At 33.9% G+C, this 21,915-nt stretch overlaps 1 protein-coding gene across 1 annotated transcript; it reads right to left on the bottom strand.

Annotated features, from left to right (window-relative positions):
* Window positions 1–8,632: 8,632 nt before the first annotated feature.
* On the bottom strand, window positions 8,633–9,571 carry LOC138835514 (olfactory receptor 2L13-like). Its single transcript, XM_070034006.1, has one exon. It carries the CDS (start codon window positions 9,569–9,571, stop codon window positions 8,633–8,635), a length of 939 nt encoding a protein of 312 aa, XP_069890107.1.
* Window positions 9,572–21,915: the final 12,344 nt, after the last annotated feature.

Consider the following 21,915-nt stretch of genomic DNA (forward strand, 5'->3'; position numbering starts at 1 on the left):
GAAAATATATGTCTGTAGTACCCTTAAACATTAAAGCATGAAATAAGAATAGAATAGAGAATGTCAAAGAGAATTAACTTTTTGATACTTAATATGAATGAATTTTATTGATACGTCCTGTAGTTTTGACGTTTTTTTAACGATGAAAATGAATGTTCATTTCCTCTTATCTCAAGTGCCATCTAAGCAAGTCAGAGAGATTAGTTTGGCTTTTTACTATAAAGTCATAATTAGCAAATGTAAATAAGACCGGCAAAGCAGTCCATGCTTTGTAAACTCTTGACCAATCTCATGATTCCAGATTATAGGATGAATTTATGTTGAAGAAAGCCAAGATCATTCTATTTTTATTGTCTCCAACTGAATCCTCAGATCTGCAATATAAAATTAGAAGTCTGATTTGATAATAAATATTCTGTGCTTCTAAGATCAAATTTTCCTCTATTTTTCACTCTTCTAGTTCTGAACTTTGGTGTTCTCTCATCTGAAACTACTTTATACAGATAAACTGGATCCTTGACCTGATGTTCTATCTCTTGTATTTTTAAAGTATTTTCTGTGTCTTTGCTTAAAATATATCCATCATCCTAAATCACTGTCCTGGAAATGAAAAGGCATTGTATGTTCTATAAACCATCTTTATAATAATTCTATTTGAATATATGATTTAACTGATTTTCACTCCCAAGTTCAAAATCTGATTCCTAGATTGTCATCACATTTTTCTGTCTTCAATTAGGCAAAGCACATATGATAATAGTCACAGATGACTTTACATATCTGCAAACTACTATGTGAAATTTCATGGGGTTATGGTGTTTGTAAGGAACACAAATAAATGTATGCATATGCAATCTACTTATGTACAATCTGGAGTCTTTGAGACATTATAACTTACATGACCTCTTCTTCACATTACTTACTTTAATACTTCTGCAGGACATTTACACATTAATATTTTCCTTTTCCAAATAATATTTTGTTGATATGAAGAAATGTTTCTCAATTATTGTGTGAAGGCTAGGATCAGATTTTGAGTTCTTGAAAGCTTCTTTAATTTCTACTTATTCCATTATGCCACTTGGTGTAATGGTTTTGTTGTGCTTGCTTTATGGGAGGCCATTCTTGAGTTCAAACTGAGCCACTCTCCACAGGCTATGACTCTGTTTGCATTATGTACAACACAGTGTACATGCACACAGGAGGGGATGCTGTTTCTCTTGCTCTGCAGTTCAAGTTTCTTAATGCTCAGGCTGGAGTATGAATCATGTGCAAAGCTAATCAACCAGAACATGTATAATCAATAGTACATTCGTTGATTTCTAAATCCATTTTTTGCCTTCATATAGTATTCATAGTAAAACAGGTGCGTATAATAACAAAAACAAATGGCAACCGTTTTCAGTTTAAAAAAAGAAAAAGAAAAAGAATATATTTAAATTCCTGAAAATTTTTTCAGCTTTTTCTTGTCCAGCATTTTCTTTTCTAGCATTTTCTTGGCCTGGCAATTATATCTGAAACATGACACGTTATAGCTGTTTTGCTTCAGAATTCTCTGAATTGTGTACTATATTATTTTTCTCAGTGTTTTAATCCTGCATAACTATGGTTTTGTATATTTCTAATATATGTTTTCTATCTTCTATTGCCATAAGTGTGAAGGGTATGTTTTTATCTCTATTTATATATGTGTGTGTGCATATAAAACATATGATGTATAATACATTATATATAATATATAACATATAATAAAAATTGTGCATAATTTCCACTTTAGAAAAAGTACATATATTAAAACTGGCTGTAGTGATACCACTTTATTCACTTTTCTTCAATAAAAAATATTTATTATTTCATTATTATTATTCACATATAGTAACTTAAGTCTCCCAGCATTTTCTATTCCTGTTAAGTGCTAATACAATGAAAGTGAGTGCAATAGATAAGGTAAATATGAATGAATTATAACATATATGCATGTGAATGGCCATGGTGAACACAAAAAGTTAATAGGAAATTAGAATTGTCGATATGAGGATTGAGTATCAGATGGAAGGGAGTGAGTCAATAGTGAGGATAATGAGAGTACTAGGAGGTTATTATGAGACTAATAATGAGAGTATGGTTGAAGTATATTGTAGTATAGACTGTAGAACTGTTAAACTTGGTGAAATTAATTTAATAAATAAGAAAAATTGAAAGTAAGATGGTAAGGCATAATTTGATATGGGTACTATATATACTATATATAGAAACAAATGGCACTGGATATACTATAAAGCACATATAGTACAATATATAGAGTATGTCATATATATCATACTATATACAGTACACATAATATATACATTTTGTAGTACATATATTACATACTGTATATATACTATGTCCACTGTATGCTATGTATGTTTACTATGTATATGCTATATACATAGTATATATAGTAAATAGTATATATATATTTAATATGTACACTATACAGATGTATACTATATATAGTATAATATACTGCATATATTATATATACTGTATATACTATGAATATTATATAAGTATGAGTATACTATATATATTTTGTATACTATCTACAGCATATGTACTGTATGTATATGGTATACTATACACTGTAGATAGTATACATATGAATAGAGTATATACTATATAATATATATACATGTGCAATATATATATAAAGTATTGTGCCTATATATGCATATATGTATGTATAACATTTCACAAAACATCCCTCCTTGTATAACTAATATATGCTAATAAAATGTCTTAAAAATGAAAATCAGATGTTCACTTTTATAGCTTCTAATGAACACATACTAACAATAAGGCATTCACTGTGGTAAAGTGGCAGATGCCTTCCTAGAGTGAGATAACTGAAACTCTCAAAAGAACACAGATACACAGAAATATGAAAATGAAACTATGATCACCATCATTATGATTTTATTCATGCAAAATACATTGAATATGGTTTATAGATCTATTCCCATATACTGTAAATAATCAGTCATTAAAATATATAAGAAGTCTGTGGTAATTATTAAGGGGGTGATTCAGATATCAGAATTAAAACCTCAAACATGTAATATGATAATGTGTAGTGATCCACAGTATAAGGGAAAATGTAATGGTAATGGTCATAGTGATAACCCACTCACTGAATAGAGTTTCCATGCCATAAGTTCTATTAAGGTGTTTTCCAGTCACAGTGGTAAATCAGGTCAAATCCTTCCTTTATGTAAAGCCTCTTCATTTCATGAAGACATTACCATGAAATGTGATTGAAGGACAAGTTGTAGTGACATTTCTGTAAGATAGAACTTATATTGTGTTTTGCGGAGATATGTCAAGGACTTCAACTTGCTCTCAAGTGCAAGTGTAAAGCTCTTAGAGATGTTTAAGTAAGAAGAGAGTTGTGAGGAGGAGCACATGGCAGACCCTAGCTAGTAAGATTAAGAAGAGGTATGGACTACGTTAGTATTACAACTAGAAAACTCTTCCTTGAGGAACCACTAAGGCATAGGTAAAGCAGAAATGCAAAGAACTATTTAGCAATAGGTATTGCAATATGACTCATTCCTCCTATATTTCTGGGTGAAATAAACATTCAACATATCTACCTGTAGAAACAAATGTTAATCAAAGACTGAGTATTATTCATATATAAAAATGTGGATATCTTTTGAAAAATAAATCTTGGTCCTACATGTCATGTCTCTTTTGTGCTGGTACTGAGGGATGAAATCATGGCTTTGGACTGTTGCTTGTTAGTTTTCACTCAAGCTGGCACTCTGCCATTTAAGCACATCTTCACTTCAGGCTTTTTGCTACTTATTGGAGAAAAGAGTTTCTCAGATTTGTCTGCCTGGGATGGCTTAGATCTTAGCCCAGCTTCAAGTAATATTATTTTGTTAAGTTTAGATTTAAGTTGAGAGGAAGCAACATACCAATAGTCCTGACACCAGGTCCGTTTCCAATAGAAAACATTGGACATGCAGATTCTGCTCTAGGTTTACATATTTGGTGGCTTAGGTGTGCCACTGAACCATGGACTGGAACGTGTGTATATTTAGGTGATCTTCTGCTAAGATGGGAACCCAGAAAATAATCACTGCCATATTCATTTGAGTTGCTAAGTTGAAAATTTTCATGTTTATATGAAAATCCTCATGTCGGTATGAAATGGATAAAAATGGAAACTTTTAGGATACTTGATGATTTTAGGATCTGAAATTGCAATTAATCCTGAGATTCTATTTGCATGGCTGCCTAGAAGATTTCTTTACAGAGCATGGATCTTGTTCTTCCTACAATTATATATTTACTGTCTTTAACTGTACACGGGTGTTGCCATTCAACAAATCAGTTACCATTCAACAAAACATCTTGATGGCTGTCATTCATTTCATCCTTCTCCACCAAAGCTCCCAGTCCAACTCCTCCCTGTACTATATTATAGGATAAACATCAAATATCATGACTACATTCTACCTGCACCATCCTCTCGTTCTTCAACTCTCTCTCACTTTACCCTCCCCCTCAACTTTCAGACGCCACTTTTCTGATATTCATTTTGTTGGACTGTGAATTAATTTTGCTAAATTCTCTTTTACAAATGCCATACTTGACTTGATTGTGTACCTTTGTATATGGTGGCATATAAACTCGTGTGTTTATTTTTACAGTTATAAATTAGTTTGCACTCTCGCACACATGAGGAAACATGTCTTTTGTCTTTTCTGAACCTGATAATACAGCAGTTATAAATGCATCACTCTGTAGGGTACATCATTATTTGAGATTATACCAATAACTTAAATCTAGAATATAATAATCACTCTCATTTATTTCTAAGGGGTATATTGATGAAATAAATGGAAGTTAAACTTAAAAAAAGATTATTTGTCTGGAGTCTGTGTATATGTACAAATTGTAAGCTCCTGAATTTATTTTGAAAAAAAAAACAGCATATAAAGCACACTTAAAGAAAATCTAATAGTCAACAGGATAAATATGCAAGTTGTGCATCAGCTAATTCAGTACCAACCAAGTCATAGGTTTCCTGGGAACATGGAGCATTCTGAGGCTAGCACATAATACATCCTAAGAAGTATCAATCATCTTTGAAGACATGAGAAATCACAAATAGAGCTCAGAAAACATTTTCCCAGCAATTTTTTCATTATTATGAAATTTGGTTAACCAATCAGAGTTACATAAAACAAAACACACAATTCATATTATTTTGAGGTCAGTATTGCTCTAACATATATTGTTCATATGAGTAATCTCTCTCTGGATATTTCTAAAAGGCCTTTAGCTAAAATTCAAAAGGATTAAAACAAAGATCTCATTTGGTCTGACCAATATATGCTTGAGTGTAGGATTGATTTTATTATTCTGCAGAAGTAGCACATAAAACACAAGAATCAAAAGTACTATAGACCATCAGTAGAGGACCAACAATTAAAACAGTTATCAAAGTCCAAGCTTATATAATCGCAACAACATTGTACGAAAGCTGGCAACACAGAATCCAGTGACTTCTCTGTGGCAAGCAAAGAGTAAATCCTCAAAAAATTTCAATCACCATTTTCAAGTCCATGTTTGGTAATAGGCCTCAAGGGCATATTGGTCAACTGAAATGTAGGCAGTCAGCACTTCATTGCTCTGTTTGTTCTGGTTCAAATAACAGAAGTCAGTATTCTCACTGACACATGTTAAAATGATTTATAAGCTGGGTGCAGGTGGCTCAGCCTTATAATCTTAACTACTCAGGAAGGTGAGATCTAGTTTGAAGCTTGCCCTGGTAGGAAAGCTTGTGAAACTCTTATCTCCAAATAACTACCAAAAATACAACTGTGGTTTAAGTGGTAGAATATTAACCGTGAGCACAAATGCTCAGGGACTGTGGCCAGGCCCTGAGTTTTTTTTTCTAACACTGAAAAAAAAGGTTTCTGATGTCACTGTTTGCTTACTTCATCTGTGATGTCATAAGCGTCCATGGTTGTCTTCCTTTGTGATGATGTTACTGACATGGTCCTGCTATTACAAAGGAGACTTGGAGAGCGAGTGAAAAGAAAGTGTCACCATATATGACTCATTGATTTTTCTCCCAAGGCTGGCCTTTCATCCTTGTTCTCAGATCTCAGCCTCCTGAGTAATATCACAAGCATCATCTTCTTTTTTTCCCCTTTTTCTTCTTTTCAAATCCCCAAAATGCTCCCTCAAGGTGGAAGAAATGCCTGTATCCTACTATTATGCTAAGAATGATTACTAAACAGGTGAAATTTATTAAATTTAATAAAATTACTTATTAAATATTTATATTACCATCCTAATTATTTACTTTCATAATATTTTTTAAAAGGCACAAACATAAGCATAGCTGTTTAATACCATTTGTTATCATAAGCTGTTTATCAGAAAATGTGTGAGGGTTAGTGACAGTTGTGATGTGGGAAGATGGGAAGGGAATTTTGTAAAATGTCTTACTAAGCAGGTTCAGTGCTAACAAGAAATCATAAGAGATGGACATTTAAAGTTTTTCATGTAGGAAATGGTTTCTGCTGTTTAGATAGTGAATGAAGGGACTGGAGATTAGAAATCTAGAATAACCTCAATACTTAAGTATTGGACTAGGTACCATATTGATACACATTTAAAACAATTTTTGTATGATCATATATATATAGTAAATATTGTGGATTAAACAAGGAGTAATAAATGGTGAAATAAAATCATTAAGTCTTTTTTACAGCAAGATTACGTTAAGTAGCTTTGCAACAAAAGCATTGAACTGCGACACAGGTAAGGTCAAATTTGTGTTTTACTTCCAGCTGACATTTCATATAAAACTTCCCAAATAAAAATATCTTGCATAAGATTAAATAGCATTAAGTTTTTTGTTTTTTTTAAATTTTTTTCTGTTTTCTTTTGTTGGTCTTGGGGGCTGAACTCTAGGCCTGGGGGCTGTCCCTCAGCTCTTCAGCTCAAGGCTAGCACCCTACCACTTGAGCCACAACTCCACTTCTGGCTTTTTCTGCTTATGTGGTACTGAGGAATCGACCCCAAGGCCTCATGCATGTAAGGCAAGCACTCTACCATGGAGCCACCTTCCCAGCCCCTAGCATTAAGATTTTTAATGTATACACAAATATGAATAATTCATATGGTGGCAAGATTTAATTTCACATGATCAAAATCAGAAATAATATCTGTCAGTAATCATTCAATGAAAATACCACTGCTGAAAAAGAGCAATGAACACTTTCATACAGGTTCAGAATATCCAATTTGCTTGCTGCTTCATATTCTACCATCCATATCTTCTATATCACAAACATATATTATGTGCAATTTTCATGCTTAATTTAAGTAACATATAATCACTGTCTCTACAACATTACATTCAGGTTTTAATACATACAAACATAGAGGAATGATTGAATTAAATCTATCACATCTTTCATTTGCATATGTTCAAAATCCTATTCTTATTATTGGGACATATATTATTTCTCACATATTATGCATTACTTTGACTATGTTCATCCTACTGTGCCATACAATATTGGAACTAATCTTCCTATCTACATGTGATGTTGTACATTGACTTCCTCTTCTTTCCCACATAACCCTACTCTCATCTGACTTTGGTGACCTCTATTCTATTATCAATTGTATGAGATCAGCTTATTTTATATTTCACATACAAGCAATTTCTTGCACTGCTTGTGTATGTGTGTGTCTAATTTATTTTAACATAATTTTCTTCAAATGCAAATGCAAGATTTTCATCCTTTCTAATGACATAATAACATTCCAGGTAATATAATCCCCAATCTCCCTCATGCATTCTTCTTTTAATGCACCTTTAAGTTGGTTTTACCTACTGGCCACTGCAGCATGTGAGAACACATACTGTCTACTGTAAGGACGATGTTTACTTCTAAACCAAACAATATTGTAGATGTCTTTCACTTTCTTCAAATCCATATCAGATTTTAGAAATTACCATCCTTTTGCAAATACCCTTTCTAACTGTGGAGAAAGTGTAATCTCTTAATATCATTTATTGTGTGGGTGTGGGTGTGTGATTGTTAAATAATTTTATGGCTTCGCTATTCCTTGGTGTTCCAATACTTCAGATAATTAATATATATGGACATGGAACATACATATATAACTAGCTAAAAGTAATTGTGCTCTAAATATGCTATACGTAAATTGAACACAAAATGAAAGACAAATACATAAGCACAGCACTGCTAATTTTGTATCAATTATGTAGAAGAATTTCAGTATTAAAAATAAATATTAACATATATAATAATATTTATTATATGTAACTTTGTAATATTCTGTTTCCATATCATAAATCAAAATGCTGTAAGTAGTATTAGTGGTTTTAAAGTTCTGAATTAATAATTTCAATGTTATCACTTTTATTCAATTATTACTTAGTAAGTCATTATATTACTTATTTGTACCTTTAAATATGTCATTAGAAAAAAACTGGTTACACAGGTGGCCTTAGTAACTTTTCATTGGATAGTGTGCTCTGTTTAGGTCAGGTAAGTTCTAAGAGGATAAAAGAAGAATAGGCACAGAACCCTCAATTTTTCATGCAAGGGATCATCCCAAGAACCCTTTTCATGGCCCCCAGGACTTCCTTATTCCTCAGGCTGTAGATAATGGGGTTGAGCATAGGGGTGAGGATGGTGTAGAACACAGCCAAAATCTTATCTCCCAAAGGGGATCTGAGATTCTTGGGCCGAAGGTAAGTGTAGACAAAAGGGGCATAGTAAAAGGTCACCACAGTTAAATGCGTTGAACATGTGGTGAAGGCTTTCTTTCTTCCCTCTTTTGAGCGCATACGAGAGACAGCAAAAAGGACCCGACCATAGGAAGCAGTGATCCCGAGGAAAGGAAAGAGGAGAAACAGGCTTGTGCTCACAAACACCATGTATTCGTAGACCCAGGTGTCCACACAGGCCAGAGTCAACATGGCTGGAACATCACAGAAGAAATGCTTAATGGCCCTAGATCTGCAGTAAGGAATGTGAAGGGCATAGACTGTGTGTGCCAAGGAGTTGACGGAGCCCAGTAACCAAGATCCTATGATCATTTTGACACATATCGTTTTACTCATGCGGATGGGATAGTGGAGCGGGTGGCAGATGGCCACATAGCGGTCATAGGCCATGGAGGCCAACAGTAAGCCTTCAGAACCTGCTAAGGTCACAAAGAAGAAGATTTGCACTCCACATCCCACAAACGATATTCTTTTCTCACTACAGAGAAAGTTGAATGCCATCTTGGGAACAATGTTTGATATGTACATCAAGTCCATGAGGGAAAGCTGGCTGAGGAGAAAGTACATGGGGATGTGGAGCCGGTTATCTATACGGATGAGGCAAATCATTGTCAAGTTCCCCAAAACAGCGACAAAGAACACGAAGAGGAAAAGGATCATGAGAAGGAGGCCAGTTTGGTTTGGGGGCAACAGCCCTAAAAGGATGAAATCGCTGGATGTTTGATTCCATTTCTCCATGAAAACATTTGCCGTGTAGTGCCCTTAAACATTAAAACATGAAATCAGGATAGAATAGAGTGAGAAAGTCAAAGAGAAATTTTTCAATATTTAATGTGAATAACTTACGTTGCACCATGCTGTAGTTTTATTGGTTTTATTTTTTGGGGGGGTCCTGAACTCTGGGTCTGGGCACTGTCCCTCAGCTCTTCAGCTCAAGGCGAGCGCTCTACCACTTGAGCCACAGCGCCACTTCCGGCTTTTTTTTTGTTTATGTTATGCTGAGGAATCGAACCCAGGGCCTCATGCATGCAAGGCAAGTGCTCTACCACTGAGCTACTTTCCCAGCCCTTATTGGGTTATTTTTAATTTGTGAAAACTAATGTTCTTTACCTCTTATCTCAAGTACTATTTCTGTAAGTCAGAGAGATTAGCCATAATAAGCATGTATCAATAAATAGCCAAAGCATCCATTCTTTAGAATTTCTGACCAATCCCATGATTATAGGTTATTATGAATTTATAAATTAAAGAAAGCCAAGATTACTTTATTTTTATTGTCTCCAACTGAATCCTCAGATTTGCAATAAGAAATCAAAAGTCTGATTTGGTAACAAATATTTTGTTGTTCAGATAAAATATACTTAGAACTCAAAAAACTAAATCCCCCAACAAATCCTCAAAGAAACAATCACCCATCAACAAGTGGGCTAAAGTCTCAAAGAGAAACTTCTCTGAAGAGGAAATAAGAATGGCCAATAGACACATGAAGAAATGCTCAACTTCTCTGGCCATAAAAGAATTACAAATCAAAACAACATTGATATTCCATCTCACCCCAGTTAGAATGGCTATAATCAAGAACTAATAACAACAGACACTGGAGGGGATGTGGCCAAAAAGGAACCCTACTGCATTGTTGGTGGAATTGTAAACTTGTTCAACCACTTAAGAAAGCAGTATGGAGTCTCAAAAGACTCCACATAGAGCTCCACTGTGACCCAAAATCCCACTTTTGGGCATTTACCCAAATGATCACAAACAAGGCTATACTAAAGCTACCAGCGCAACTATGTTTATTGCAGCATTATTTACCATAGCTAAGACATGGAACTAACCCAGATGACCCTCAGTAGATGAATAGATCAAGACTATGTGATATATATATATATATATATGTATATGTATATGTATATATATATATATATATATATATATGAATTCTATGTCTCCATCAAAAAAGAATGACACTGCCCCAGTTAGGAAATGGAAAGACCTGGAAAAAATTATATTGAGGTTAGCTAGGACCAAAGAAACATAAGTCCCATGGTTTCCCTTATTTGTAATAACTAGTATAAGTCTAGGACAAGCAGAAAAGCTCAAAAGCTATGCACATATGACCATATAAGCTGATGTTAAGTGAAATGAACCCCAGGATAGGGACACAACTTTTTTTTCTTGCTATTTTTAATGTATTTAAAATGTACTATGTGATTTTTTTTTGCTTCTTTTGTATGTGCTTCCCCCACAGTATAACCCCGGTTTTCATTGTATTTGATGTTGGTACCATGCATCTTGTATTACATTTTTCTAATTTGAGGAGGGGAAGGGAAATCACAAAATTCTGAAATAAGGATACATGTTTACCCATTGTAACAATGAGATGTACAAGACACTATGTTGAAAATTAACTTTACAACTTGAGGGGGAGGGCAGAGGGAGGAGTTAGGGAGGTAGGAAGGGAAGGGATGGTAAGGGATAAACAAAGGGAGGAGTTAATAAAGCTCAATAGGAAATGTACTATTTACCTTACTCATGTAACTGTAACCCTTCTGTACACTATTTATACAATAGAAAACATTCAAAAAAGAAAACATAAATAAAATTTGCCTCTATTTTTCACTCTTCTAGTTCTTAATTTTGGTTCTACCTCATCTGCTACTGCTTTATACAGATAAACTTGATCCTTAACCTGATGGTCTATCTCTTGTATGCTTTTATGTAATTTGTATCTTTGCTGAAAATATATCTACCATCCCAAATCACTGTCCTGGAAATGAAAAGGCATCATTAGCTAGATAAAGTCATTCTCCTCATAATTATATATGCATTTAGGATTTCCCTGTGATTTTTACTTTCCTGAAATCCTTACACACACAAAATCTGATTCCTAAATTGTCAACCCATTTTTCTGCCATCAAGTAATGCACATATGATAATGGTTATGATAAAATGATGTTTTTCTTCTACTTTACACATCTTTGCATTACTCATGTAAATTTCACAGGGCTATGATGTTTATAAAGAACACTAATATGCATATGCAATCTACTTATGTACAATCTGTAGTCTTTGAGACATTGTAACTTGCATAAACTCTTCCTCATGTTAGTTTAATTCTTCCTCGGGACCAATTACATATATCTACATATTAATATTTTCCTTCTCCAAACAAGATTTTGTTGATATGAAGAAATAAGTTTCTCAATTATTGTGAAGATTAGGATGAGATTTGAGCCCTTGAGGGCTTCTGTAATTTTGACTTATTCCAATATGCCACTTGGTGTAATGTTTTGGTTTGTTTGTTTTATATGGGGCTCTTCTTAGGTTCAAAGTCAACCACTCTCACTCCTCTCCACAAGCTGTGACTGTTTCTACCCTACGTTCCAACACACTGCACATAGACACAGGAGGGGTACTACTTCTCTTGGTTAGCAGTTCGAGTTTCTTGATGTACAGACTGGAGCATGAAGCAGGTGCAAAGGTAATCAACCAGAAAGAGTACAATCAGTAGTGCATTCATTGATTTCTACCTCCGTTATGTATGTCTTGATATTATTCATAGTAAAACAGTTGAGTATAGTAACAGAACGAGACATGATCATTTTGAGTAAAAAATAAGAAAAAAATGACAAGAAAATGAACATATTTAAATCCCTGAACATTTTTTTCTTGATTTTTCTTGTTCAGATCAATGACGGGGAATTATAGTTGAAACATGACACATTGTGGCTCTTTTTGCCACATAATAACTACCCTTCATAAATGTGAAGGGTTTTTTATCTCTCTCTACATATGCATATATATATATTACTAGAAAATTATAATATACATTATATTATATTTATATTGTCATGTTATATATAATATATAATAACTATATATAATTATAGTAGTGCATATTATTTTATGGTTTAACTAAGTACAGATCTCAAAACTTACTATAGACACTGAATTGTGTAGTGATACTATATTATTCATTTTTTCTTGAATAAAGAAAAACACTTATGGGCTGGGAAGGTGGCTCAGTGGTAGAGTGCTTGCCTTGCATTCATGAGGCCCTGGGTTCGATTCTTCAGCACCACATAAGCAGAAAAAATAAGCCAGAAGTGGCACTGTGGCTCAAGTGGTAGAGCGCTAGCCTTGAGCTGAAGAGCTGAGGGACAGCACCAAGGCCCAGGCCCAGAGTTCAGGCACTACGACCAGACCCCCCCCCCAAAAAGAAAAGTACTTATTAGTTCATTCACATAGAGTGACTTAAGACCCAGCACTTTCTATGACAAGTAAGTGCTAATACAAGGAAAGTGAATGCAATGTGATGAAAGTAAGATTCAGGGCATAATTTGACTTAGGCATTATATATATATATATATTTATATACACATTGGGCACTATATATAATTATATACTGTATACAGTATATAATTATATATTATGTAGCATGAATAATATATGCTATTATTATCAGTATATATTATACTTTATATGTTATATACAGTATGTCACACAGTATATACTATATACAATATATACATATAGAGTATATTATATAATATATACAGTATACAATATATAGCATATATCATACATGTTATATAATATGTAATTTATAGAATAGTATATGATAGCATATATTATTAATTTATATATTACACTCTAGATAGTAAATTGTATATATACTCTATGCAGTATACATAGTATAATATATATTACACATGATATATACTATATAAAGCACATAAAGTATATACTGTATGTATACTATATATAATGCATGCAGTGTACACAGTATATACTATATAGTATATCGTATGTACAGTAAGTACTCTATATAGTATATATATACTATATAGAATGTATAGTATGCAATACATATATGAATATAAAGTATATATATTATATGTTCCTATATATGTATATACGTCACAATAAACCCCTCATTGTATACGTCACAATAAACCCCTCATTGTATAACTAATATATGCTAATAAAAGGTTTTAATAAATGAAAATCAGATGTATCCTTTTATAGCTGTCTGATTGATACATAGTAATAAGAAGACATGCAACTGTGGTAAAGTAGCAGATGACTTTCCAGTGTGATATAAGAGAGCATGTGGTCACAGACATTCCATCCTTCTGAAACTCAAAAAAAGACAGATTTGCAGAGATATAAAAATAAAACTATGATCACATCATTATTTTATTCTTGCAAAATACATTGAATATGTTTTATACAGATATTTCCATATAATGTAATGCATCAGTTGTTAAAATACATGAGTAAATATTAAGGTGATGTTTCAGAGATCAGAATTTAAGCTCAAACATGTAATATGATATTGTATAATGATCCACAATATAAAGGGAAAACATAGGGGCAATAGTCATAATGATAGCCCAATGTTCAGTGCATGGTGCTTCTATCTGAAAACGTCTCTTAAAATATTTTCCCGTCACAGTGAGGTGTCAGGTAAAATCTTTCCTTTATGTAAAGCCTTTTCATTATCATGAAGACATTACAATGAAATATGATTGAAGGACAGGTTGCAGTGACACATGTGTAAGACAGAACTTACATTGTGTTTTATTGGAGATAAGATATCAAGGACTTCAACATGTTCTCAAGTGCAGGTGCAAAATTACTACAAATGTTTAAGTAAGAAGAGAGTTACAAGGAGGAGCACATGGCAGAGCCTAGCTAGTAAGATTAAGAAGAGCGGAGGATAACATTAATATTAAAATTAAAAATGTCTTGTCTTGAGTCAGTAAGGCATAGGCAAAGCAGAAATATAAATATATACATATTTAGAAATACAGTAGTGAAATGATCTTGTTCTTCCTAAAATTATATATTTACTCTCTTTAAGTAGCTATACAAAGGTGTTACCATTCAAAAACTCAGTTTACAGTTTACATCTTGATTGATGTCACTCATTCAATCATTTTCCTCCATGGCTCCTAACCCAACTCCAAAATGTATTTCCTTAATTTTATAGGATATGCATGAATATCATAACCAGATTTCCCCTGCACAACCTCTCTTTCTCTTCAACTCACATTCCTCACTTTACCCTCCCCCTCAACTTTCAAGTGACACTTTCTGATATTCATTTTGTTAGACTGTGAGTTCATTTTTCTACATTCTCTCTATCAAATGCAATATCCCACTTAATTGTGCACATTTGTGTATACTTGCATATATCCTCATATGTATTTACTTTTACACTTATTAATTTGTTTCTACTTCCCCATATGAGAGAAAATATGTGTCCTTCGTCTCTTCTGAACCTGACTTTATGCAAGAGCTATAGATTTACCACTCTGTTGGTTACATCATTATTTTAGGAGATTATTCCTGTAACTTAAAGTTAGTCTATGGGTAATCACTCTTTTTTACTTCTAAGGGCTCTATTGATGAAATAACTGAAAGCTAGAACTTGTGTACACAAAAGAACTTCAAGCTTTGGAATTATTTTGCAAAATAGCACATCAAGCAACTGAGAGAAAGTACAGGGCAAATAAGCAAGTTGTTCCTCACCTGATTCAGCATCAACCAAATCACAAGTTTCCTGGGAGCATGGAGCACTCTGACAACATCATATCTAACTTGTGAATATTCTCAGGTACAGATAAATTTAGTGCCTTTAGGAATAGCATGTTATACAAGTCTAGGTTTAAATGATCATTTTTTATACTTTAACTTCACTTTTGCTTTCCAATTCAATTTGCAATGGCAGACTCAGAGAGAGATTCTTCCATAATAGGAAACCAACCACCATAATACATTTTCTAAATCAATGCTAACCAAACCAACTCACCTCAACATTTCATTTAGACTCACCTTGCCAAAAGTTCTGTAAGCTTGTGTTTAAATGAGGAGTTTTAAAATGAAAGAGTTCTTTCCTGTCAGTCTGTTGAATTCTTTAAGAGTATTAGACACCACACTGGGCTCACAGTCAGCCAAGGATGCAACAACATAATGTCACCAATCAGCACGAAGCATTTAAAATTAAACTCCCCTCTCACATGAGAAACATTACTTTCTATATCATAATCCCAAGAAAGAAATGATCATAAAGAAACAAAATTGTGCATTGCCCCCACAGCTAGTCATTCTTCTGAAGTTGAGACAAAAAGTAAAAAATGGGAAAATAACATCTTTACCTTCCCTCCTAAAATATCTGCATATTACTTGTTTAGTGAAAATACTTTTATTTATCACTCTGTTGGTGACTGAAAACAGAATATGACCTTTCTCACTTAATTCTCCTCATGGATGACAGAAAGACAAGTTTCTCTGTTTTATATTCTGAATATCCATGACAATGCCTTAGATCTTTCGCTTTTCTTCTAGCAGATCCCTCATGTACATGTCCACAGAGACCAAACCCTCTGTTATTTCAACTAACCTTGATACTCTGTAAATAAACATATTTCTGAACTGTTAATACACTCTTACGAACTAGCTTTGTACCCAGTTTGACCCAGTACCTGTATCTTGCCCCCTGAATCAAGATTTGAGATTTGTCAGAGACATTAAGCAACATTTATTAAATTCCTTCATAGGGAAGTAGGAGAAAATTGAGGGAAGGTATAATAAGGTTGAAAAGACATGCATTCATTTACTTATGCAACTGAAGTTTCTCTGTACATCACCTTGACAAAAAAAAGAGAAAAATAAAAGAAAGTTGACGACCTAAGTTTAAGGTTATGTACAAAATATGTCTCTGTGTTAAGACAAATCATGGCAGACTTGATATCAAGAACAAATTCCTCTGTACTCCCTAGTGAATTTCCAGAGGAAGTTCTTTGTGATTCATGTTCTGAGTCTTCTATGTATAAATTCTGTCTCCTTCAGTGCAGAGTTGTACATGTTACACTAACCTATACCACTTTATGCACATGGACATGACTAGGCTTCTACCTGATCTGGCTTCTTACCATTCTTACCATATCTCATCCATAATAGAACACAGGATTATGGCTGGAGAAACTCAAAACCATCATCATGGCCCTTGATCCAAATTTAGTAATATAGAATCTATATTACTTTTCTCTCATGACACAATCCTCTCTAAACCATGACACAATCTCCTCTCTAAACCAAGCGTTCCTACTTTCTCAACAAAGGGCTTTAGTTTTGTTGTTGTTGTTGTTGCTTTCTCAGAGTACTTTCTGCTTCCCTTTCTAAGCAGAGTGCTTGCTTAGGTTTTCAAAAATCAAAGTGCCTTTCCTTTCTTAGTAACTCAAAGACCTATCTTAAGTAAATGTTTTTCCTCTTAAATGAATCCCTTTCTCTTCCTGTCTTTCATAGAGTACTCCCCCTCAACCAAAAGTTGTCTTTCTTTTCAAAGAGCTTTTAAAGTTTTTTTTCCCTTTTTCTTGTTTTCTTCTTTCCTTCTTTCTTTCTTCTTTCTCAGTAGAGTGTTTTCTCAATTAATTGTTCTCTGTCTTTCTTGTTTCTTTCATAATGTACTTTGTTTTTGTTCCAAATAAATCAACCACTTTCCAAGCAAAGCACTTTCATTTTCTTTTCCAAAGTACTGCATTTTCTGAACATAAAGCTTTCTTTCCTCCTTCCTTTTGTTCTTTCTTTCTTCCTACTTAAAAAGTGTTTTTCTTTTTACTTATAAGTAAGCCGTCCTTCCAATAAAGAACACTTTCTTTCAAGAAAAATATTAACACCAAAAAAACACAAATCATTTAAATAGGGGTACAGGTGGACCCATCGCAACAATCAGATGTACAAGTCATTATGTTGAAAACGAAGTTTACAACTTTGGTGGGGGGGGGAGGAAGATGGGGGGGAGAAGGAGGATGGGAAGGGATGGGAAGGGGAAACAAAGGAGAAGGCTACACTGCTTGATAAGAAATGTACTCATTATCTTGCCTATATAATTGTAACCCCTCTGTACAGTATTTTCACAATAAAAAATATTAACACCATATTCTTTCTTTCCCTTCTGATAAAGTATTTTATAAACCAATACATTTCCTTCTTTTTGAAAAGTGCTTCTTTTTACTATGGGATAGAAAGTACTCCCAACAGTTTTTTAATCAAATAAACTAAAAAATATAGACAGCTCATACTGAATCTGAAGGCTGACTCTGAGGGTGTAAGCAGAGCAACCCAACCTCAGAAAGACACATGCTATATGTTTCCCTCATATGTAGAACCTAGAAGACAAACAAAAAACATGAATGTGCAGTTCGTGGTGGGGTCTAGAGAGGGTATATGGTGAATAAAATCAAAGTATGTTGTGAACATATATAAAAATAATAATTTAACATATTTTGTAAGAAGAAAAATTGTAAACAAAAATCAAACAATATACTTTTGAGAGCTACTTTAATTCTGGATCACACAAATATTCTAAAATATCCTACAAATTCATTTAATTTTTGCCTTCTCATCAGAACCATAAATTTTTTCTTCCTTTCAATTTTGTTTTAATTTTTTGTATTAATTGCATCAAGGCTCCTCCATAATTAACTTTGATAAGTTTCCAGATAGCACTTATATCAGATACATACAGTCCTGACCATGAGCTTGACTCACTAGGTAGTACAAGTCAATTTTTTCTGGCTCTGGGCCCTGAAATCTGGGATTTGGAGCTGTCCCTAAGCAGCTTTTGCTCAAGGCCTTCTATCACTTGAGCTACAGCACCACTTCTACAATGACACAGATATGACTTAAAAAGAAATCATGTAGTATGTAGCCATTAAAATTGCCATTTTCACGCAGTATTATGTATTTAAGCTTTCTCTCCAAAATGTAAATTTTTTTTGTTTACAATTCTCATAAATTTCAATCCTTTTACATACTTATTCATTAAAAAAATGTTGCTGAGCCGGGTGCCAGTGGATCACACCAATAATCCTAGCTCTTCAGGAGGCTCAGATCTGAGGATCAATGTTCAAAACCTGACTGGACAGGAAAGTCCATGAGAGACTGAATCCATTTAACCACAAGCAAACCAGAAGTGGTGCTGTGGCTCAAGAGGTAGAACACTTAGAAGAGTGCAGGGATAACACCCAGGACCAAAGTCAAGCCTCACCACAACCACCACTAACAAAAAAATGTGGTTGAAAGAGTGCGTTATTTTTCTCCTTTTAGCTTGGAGTTGGAAGTGTTGGGTTGTTGTTTTGTTTTGTTTCATTTTTTTAAGGAAGTGCTGAGACTCTCATTTCTATTTAACCACCAAAAAGCCTCTTGTGGAGCTGTGGCTCTAGTGGTAGAGCGCAACCCTCCCACTCCCCTGCCCCCCCCCCAAAACGGAAGCTCATGTACAGCATACAGGCCATAAATTCAAGCTCTAGGACCCGCCCCCCACCACACACCCCATACAAGCACACATAGAAACACACATAGAAAGCAGTACAACAGAAATAGTAAAATAAATGAATAAATAGAACTAATGAGTCCTGTAGGTGTTCATGCCACACTAAGCATGACATCTTGTTTCTCTTAGAAGATTATAGAATCTATTCTAAAATTATTCATGCAAGATACTAATTCCAAGAAAATATTCAAACAAATAAAATGTATACTCAACAAAGACAGATGTTATCAGAATCACATAATTCTTTTAGAAAACATGAAAACAGACTTGAACAGAAGCTCCAAATTGTAACATCCACCCTAATAATACAAATTATTTATAATATTGGCTTTAAATTTGTCATAAACAGCTTTTATTATGTGAATTGTTCCATTTAGTCCTAGATTATCCAGAGTTTTTATTATAAAAGGATGTTACATCAATATTACAGGTCAGCCTTGCAAGAGATAATCACAAGTATGACTTAAAAATATTTTATGTGCTTAAATTCCAAAACCTCATCCCCTCATCTTCATCTTCTTTCTAGCTGATCATGGGCAAACTGTTTCCCGTTCCATGGGCTGCAGTGGGAGACTGACTCACAATTTCTCACTTGGAAAACATGCATAAGCCATAATACACTCCTGATCTCCAGCTCAACTATGGTTGTACTTGTGCTGTTCAGACGCATTCAATGTTTAATGTTTTTTAATGAAAATACTGTACAGAAGGTACAATTACATGAGCAAGTGAGCAAGGTAATGAGCACATTTCTTATCCAGCATTGTTGCCTCCCCTACTATCCCTCCCTCCCATCTCCACAACTACACTCCCCTCTCCTACCCCTAACTAAATTGTAAGAAAAAATTTTAAAAAGTAGGTAGTGGCCAACTAAAAACAAATCAAAATAATAAGAAGAGAAATTTCCTTCCTGTATCTTTCCTGCTGTATTTCCATAGACGGTTGTTTATTGTTTGATCTGTTACCATGATATTTTTTATTGTGAAAATACTGTAGAGAGGGGTTACAATAACATGGGCAAGATAATGAGTACATTTCTTATCAAGCATTGTAGCCTTCTCCTTTGTTTCCCTTCCCGTCCCTTCCCATCCTCCCCCCACCAATCCTCTTCCCCGCCCCCAGCAAATTTGTAAAGTTCGTTTTAGACATAACAACTCGTACATCTCATTGTTGAAATGGGTCCACCTGTATCCCTATTTAAACGATTTGTTTTTTCCCTTCCTCTCCACAAATTATACTGACATCACATACAGCAGGGGTTATACTGTGGGGGAGGGGCATACAATGCAACAAACTTTTGAATACATATCTTAGGGTTCATTTGTGTGTCTACATTATTTAATGTGGAAGGGAGACAAAGTATGTATTTACAGTCTGCTAGTAAGCTTAGATTGCAAGGAACCATGATGATATTTTGATGATAAAAACTGATTCGTATTTTGATAGATTTTATGTTCATTTGAAATGAATGAGAGTGAAAAATACTTGAACATTTGAAGGCTGAGAAAACATTTGCCCAACAAATTTTTTTATCACTAACTGTGAACTTTTGTTAAACTTTTGTATTGCTCTAACTTATGTTGTTCATATGTCATCGCTCCGCATCTTTCTAAAAGGCATTTAGCTAAATTCAACAAGTTTAAAACAAAGATCTCATTTGGTCTAAGCAATATATGCAAGTGTATTTGAGTGTAGGATTTTATTTTATTTATTTTTCACACACTTTTTTATTGTGAAAATACCATACAGAGGGGTTACAATTACATGAGCAAGATAGTGAGTACATTTCTTATCAAGCATTGTTGCCTCCTTCTTTGTTTCCCCTTACCATCCCTTCAAAGTTGTACATAAAACACAAGTATTATAGATCATTAGTACAGGACCAAGAATTAAATCAATTGTCAAAGTATAACCCTATACAATCTCAACAAATTTGGAGGAAAACTGGCAACACAGAATTCAGTGACTTCTCTGTGGCCAGCAGATAGTAAATCCTCAAAAATTTGAATTATCATTGTCAAGCCCATTGATCAACCATTGAGAGGACACAGATACAAAGAAATTTAGTATCTCAACTAAGGATGTACTATTAAAGAGTAGCATAGTGACGAATTCAAAAATTTTACAGCTCTCTCAAGAATGTTACTGTAATTTTCTTAGACATGGATGTACCTGAAAATGTTGTATTTAGTGAAATAAGTCAGACTCAGACAAAGGAAATATTTTTTCACATGTGGATGTTAGATCTAAATTATACATATATGTGTATTATATATTATATATGTAAGAATATTCAGTAATATAGATAGATAGATAGAGAGACAAGCATATTTACTAAAATGTGGTACATGCAGGGGATGTATCAATGGTGTAACTCTTTGAACAATAAGGTACAATTTAATGATTTTAATAAAATGAACATCAGGAAGGCTGAAGATTTATTGTCATGCCTGTGCATATAGATTATCAAATCCTATGACACGTTTAGTTTTAAATTTCAAAACCATAAACCCTTTTGTATATGGGATATACTAGTATCTAATTCACCCAACAGTATATAAGGCTTTCCTTTCTTCCTATCTGTACTAGTATTATCAATCACTTTTTATTGCATCCATTCTAACTGGGGAAAAGTAGTCTCTTAGTATGGATTAATTGGGAGGGTCTGAGTGGGGCCTGAACTCTGGGCCTGGGCGCTGTCCCTCAGCTCTTCAGCTCAGGGCTAGCACTCTACCACTTG

Source organism: Dipodomys merriami, unplaced genomic scaffold (genome assembly GCF_024711535.1).
Source record: "Dipodomys merriami isolate MVZ:Mamm:240054 unplaced genomic scaffold, mDipMer1.0.p SCAF_24, whole genome shotgun sequence".
Taxonomy (NCBI): Eukaryota; Metazoa; Chordata; class Mammalia; order Rodentia; family Heteromyidae; genus Dipodomys; species Dipodomys merriami.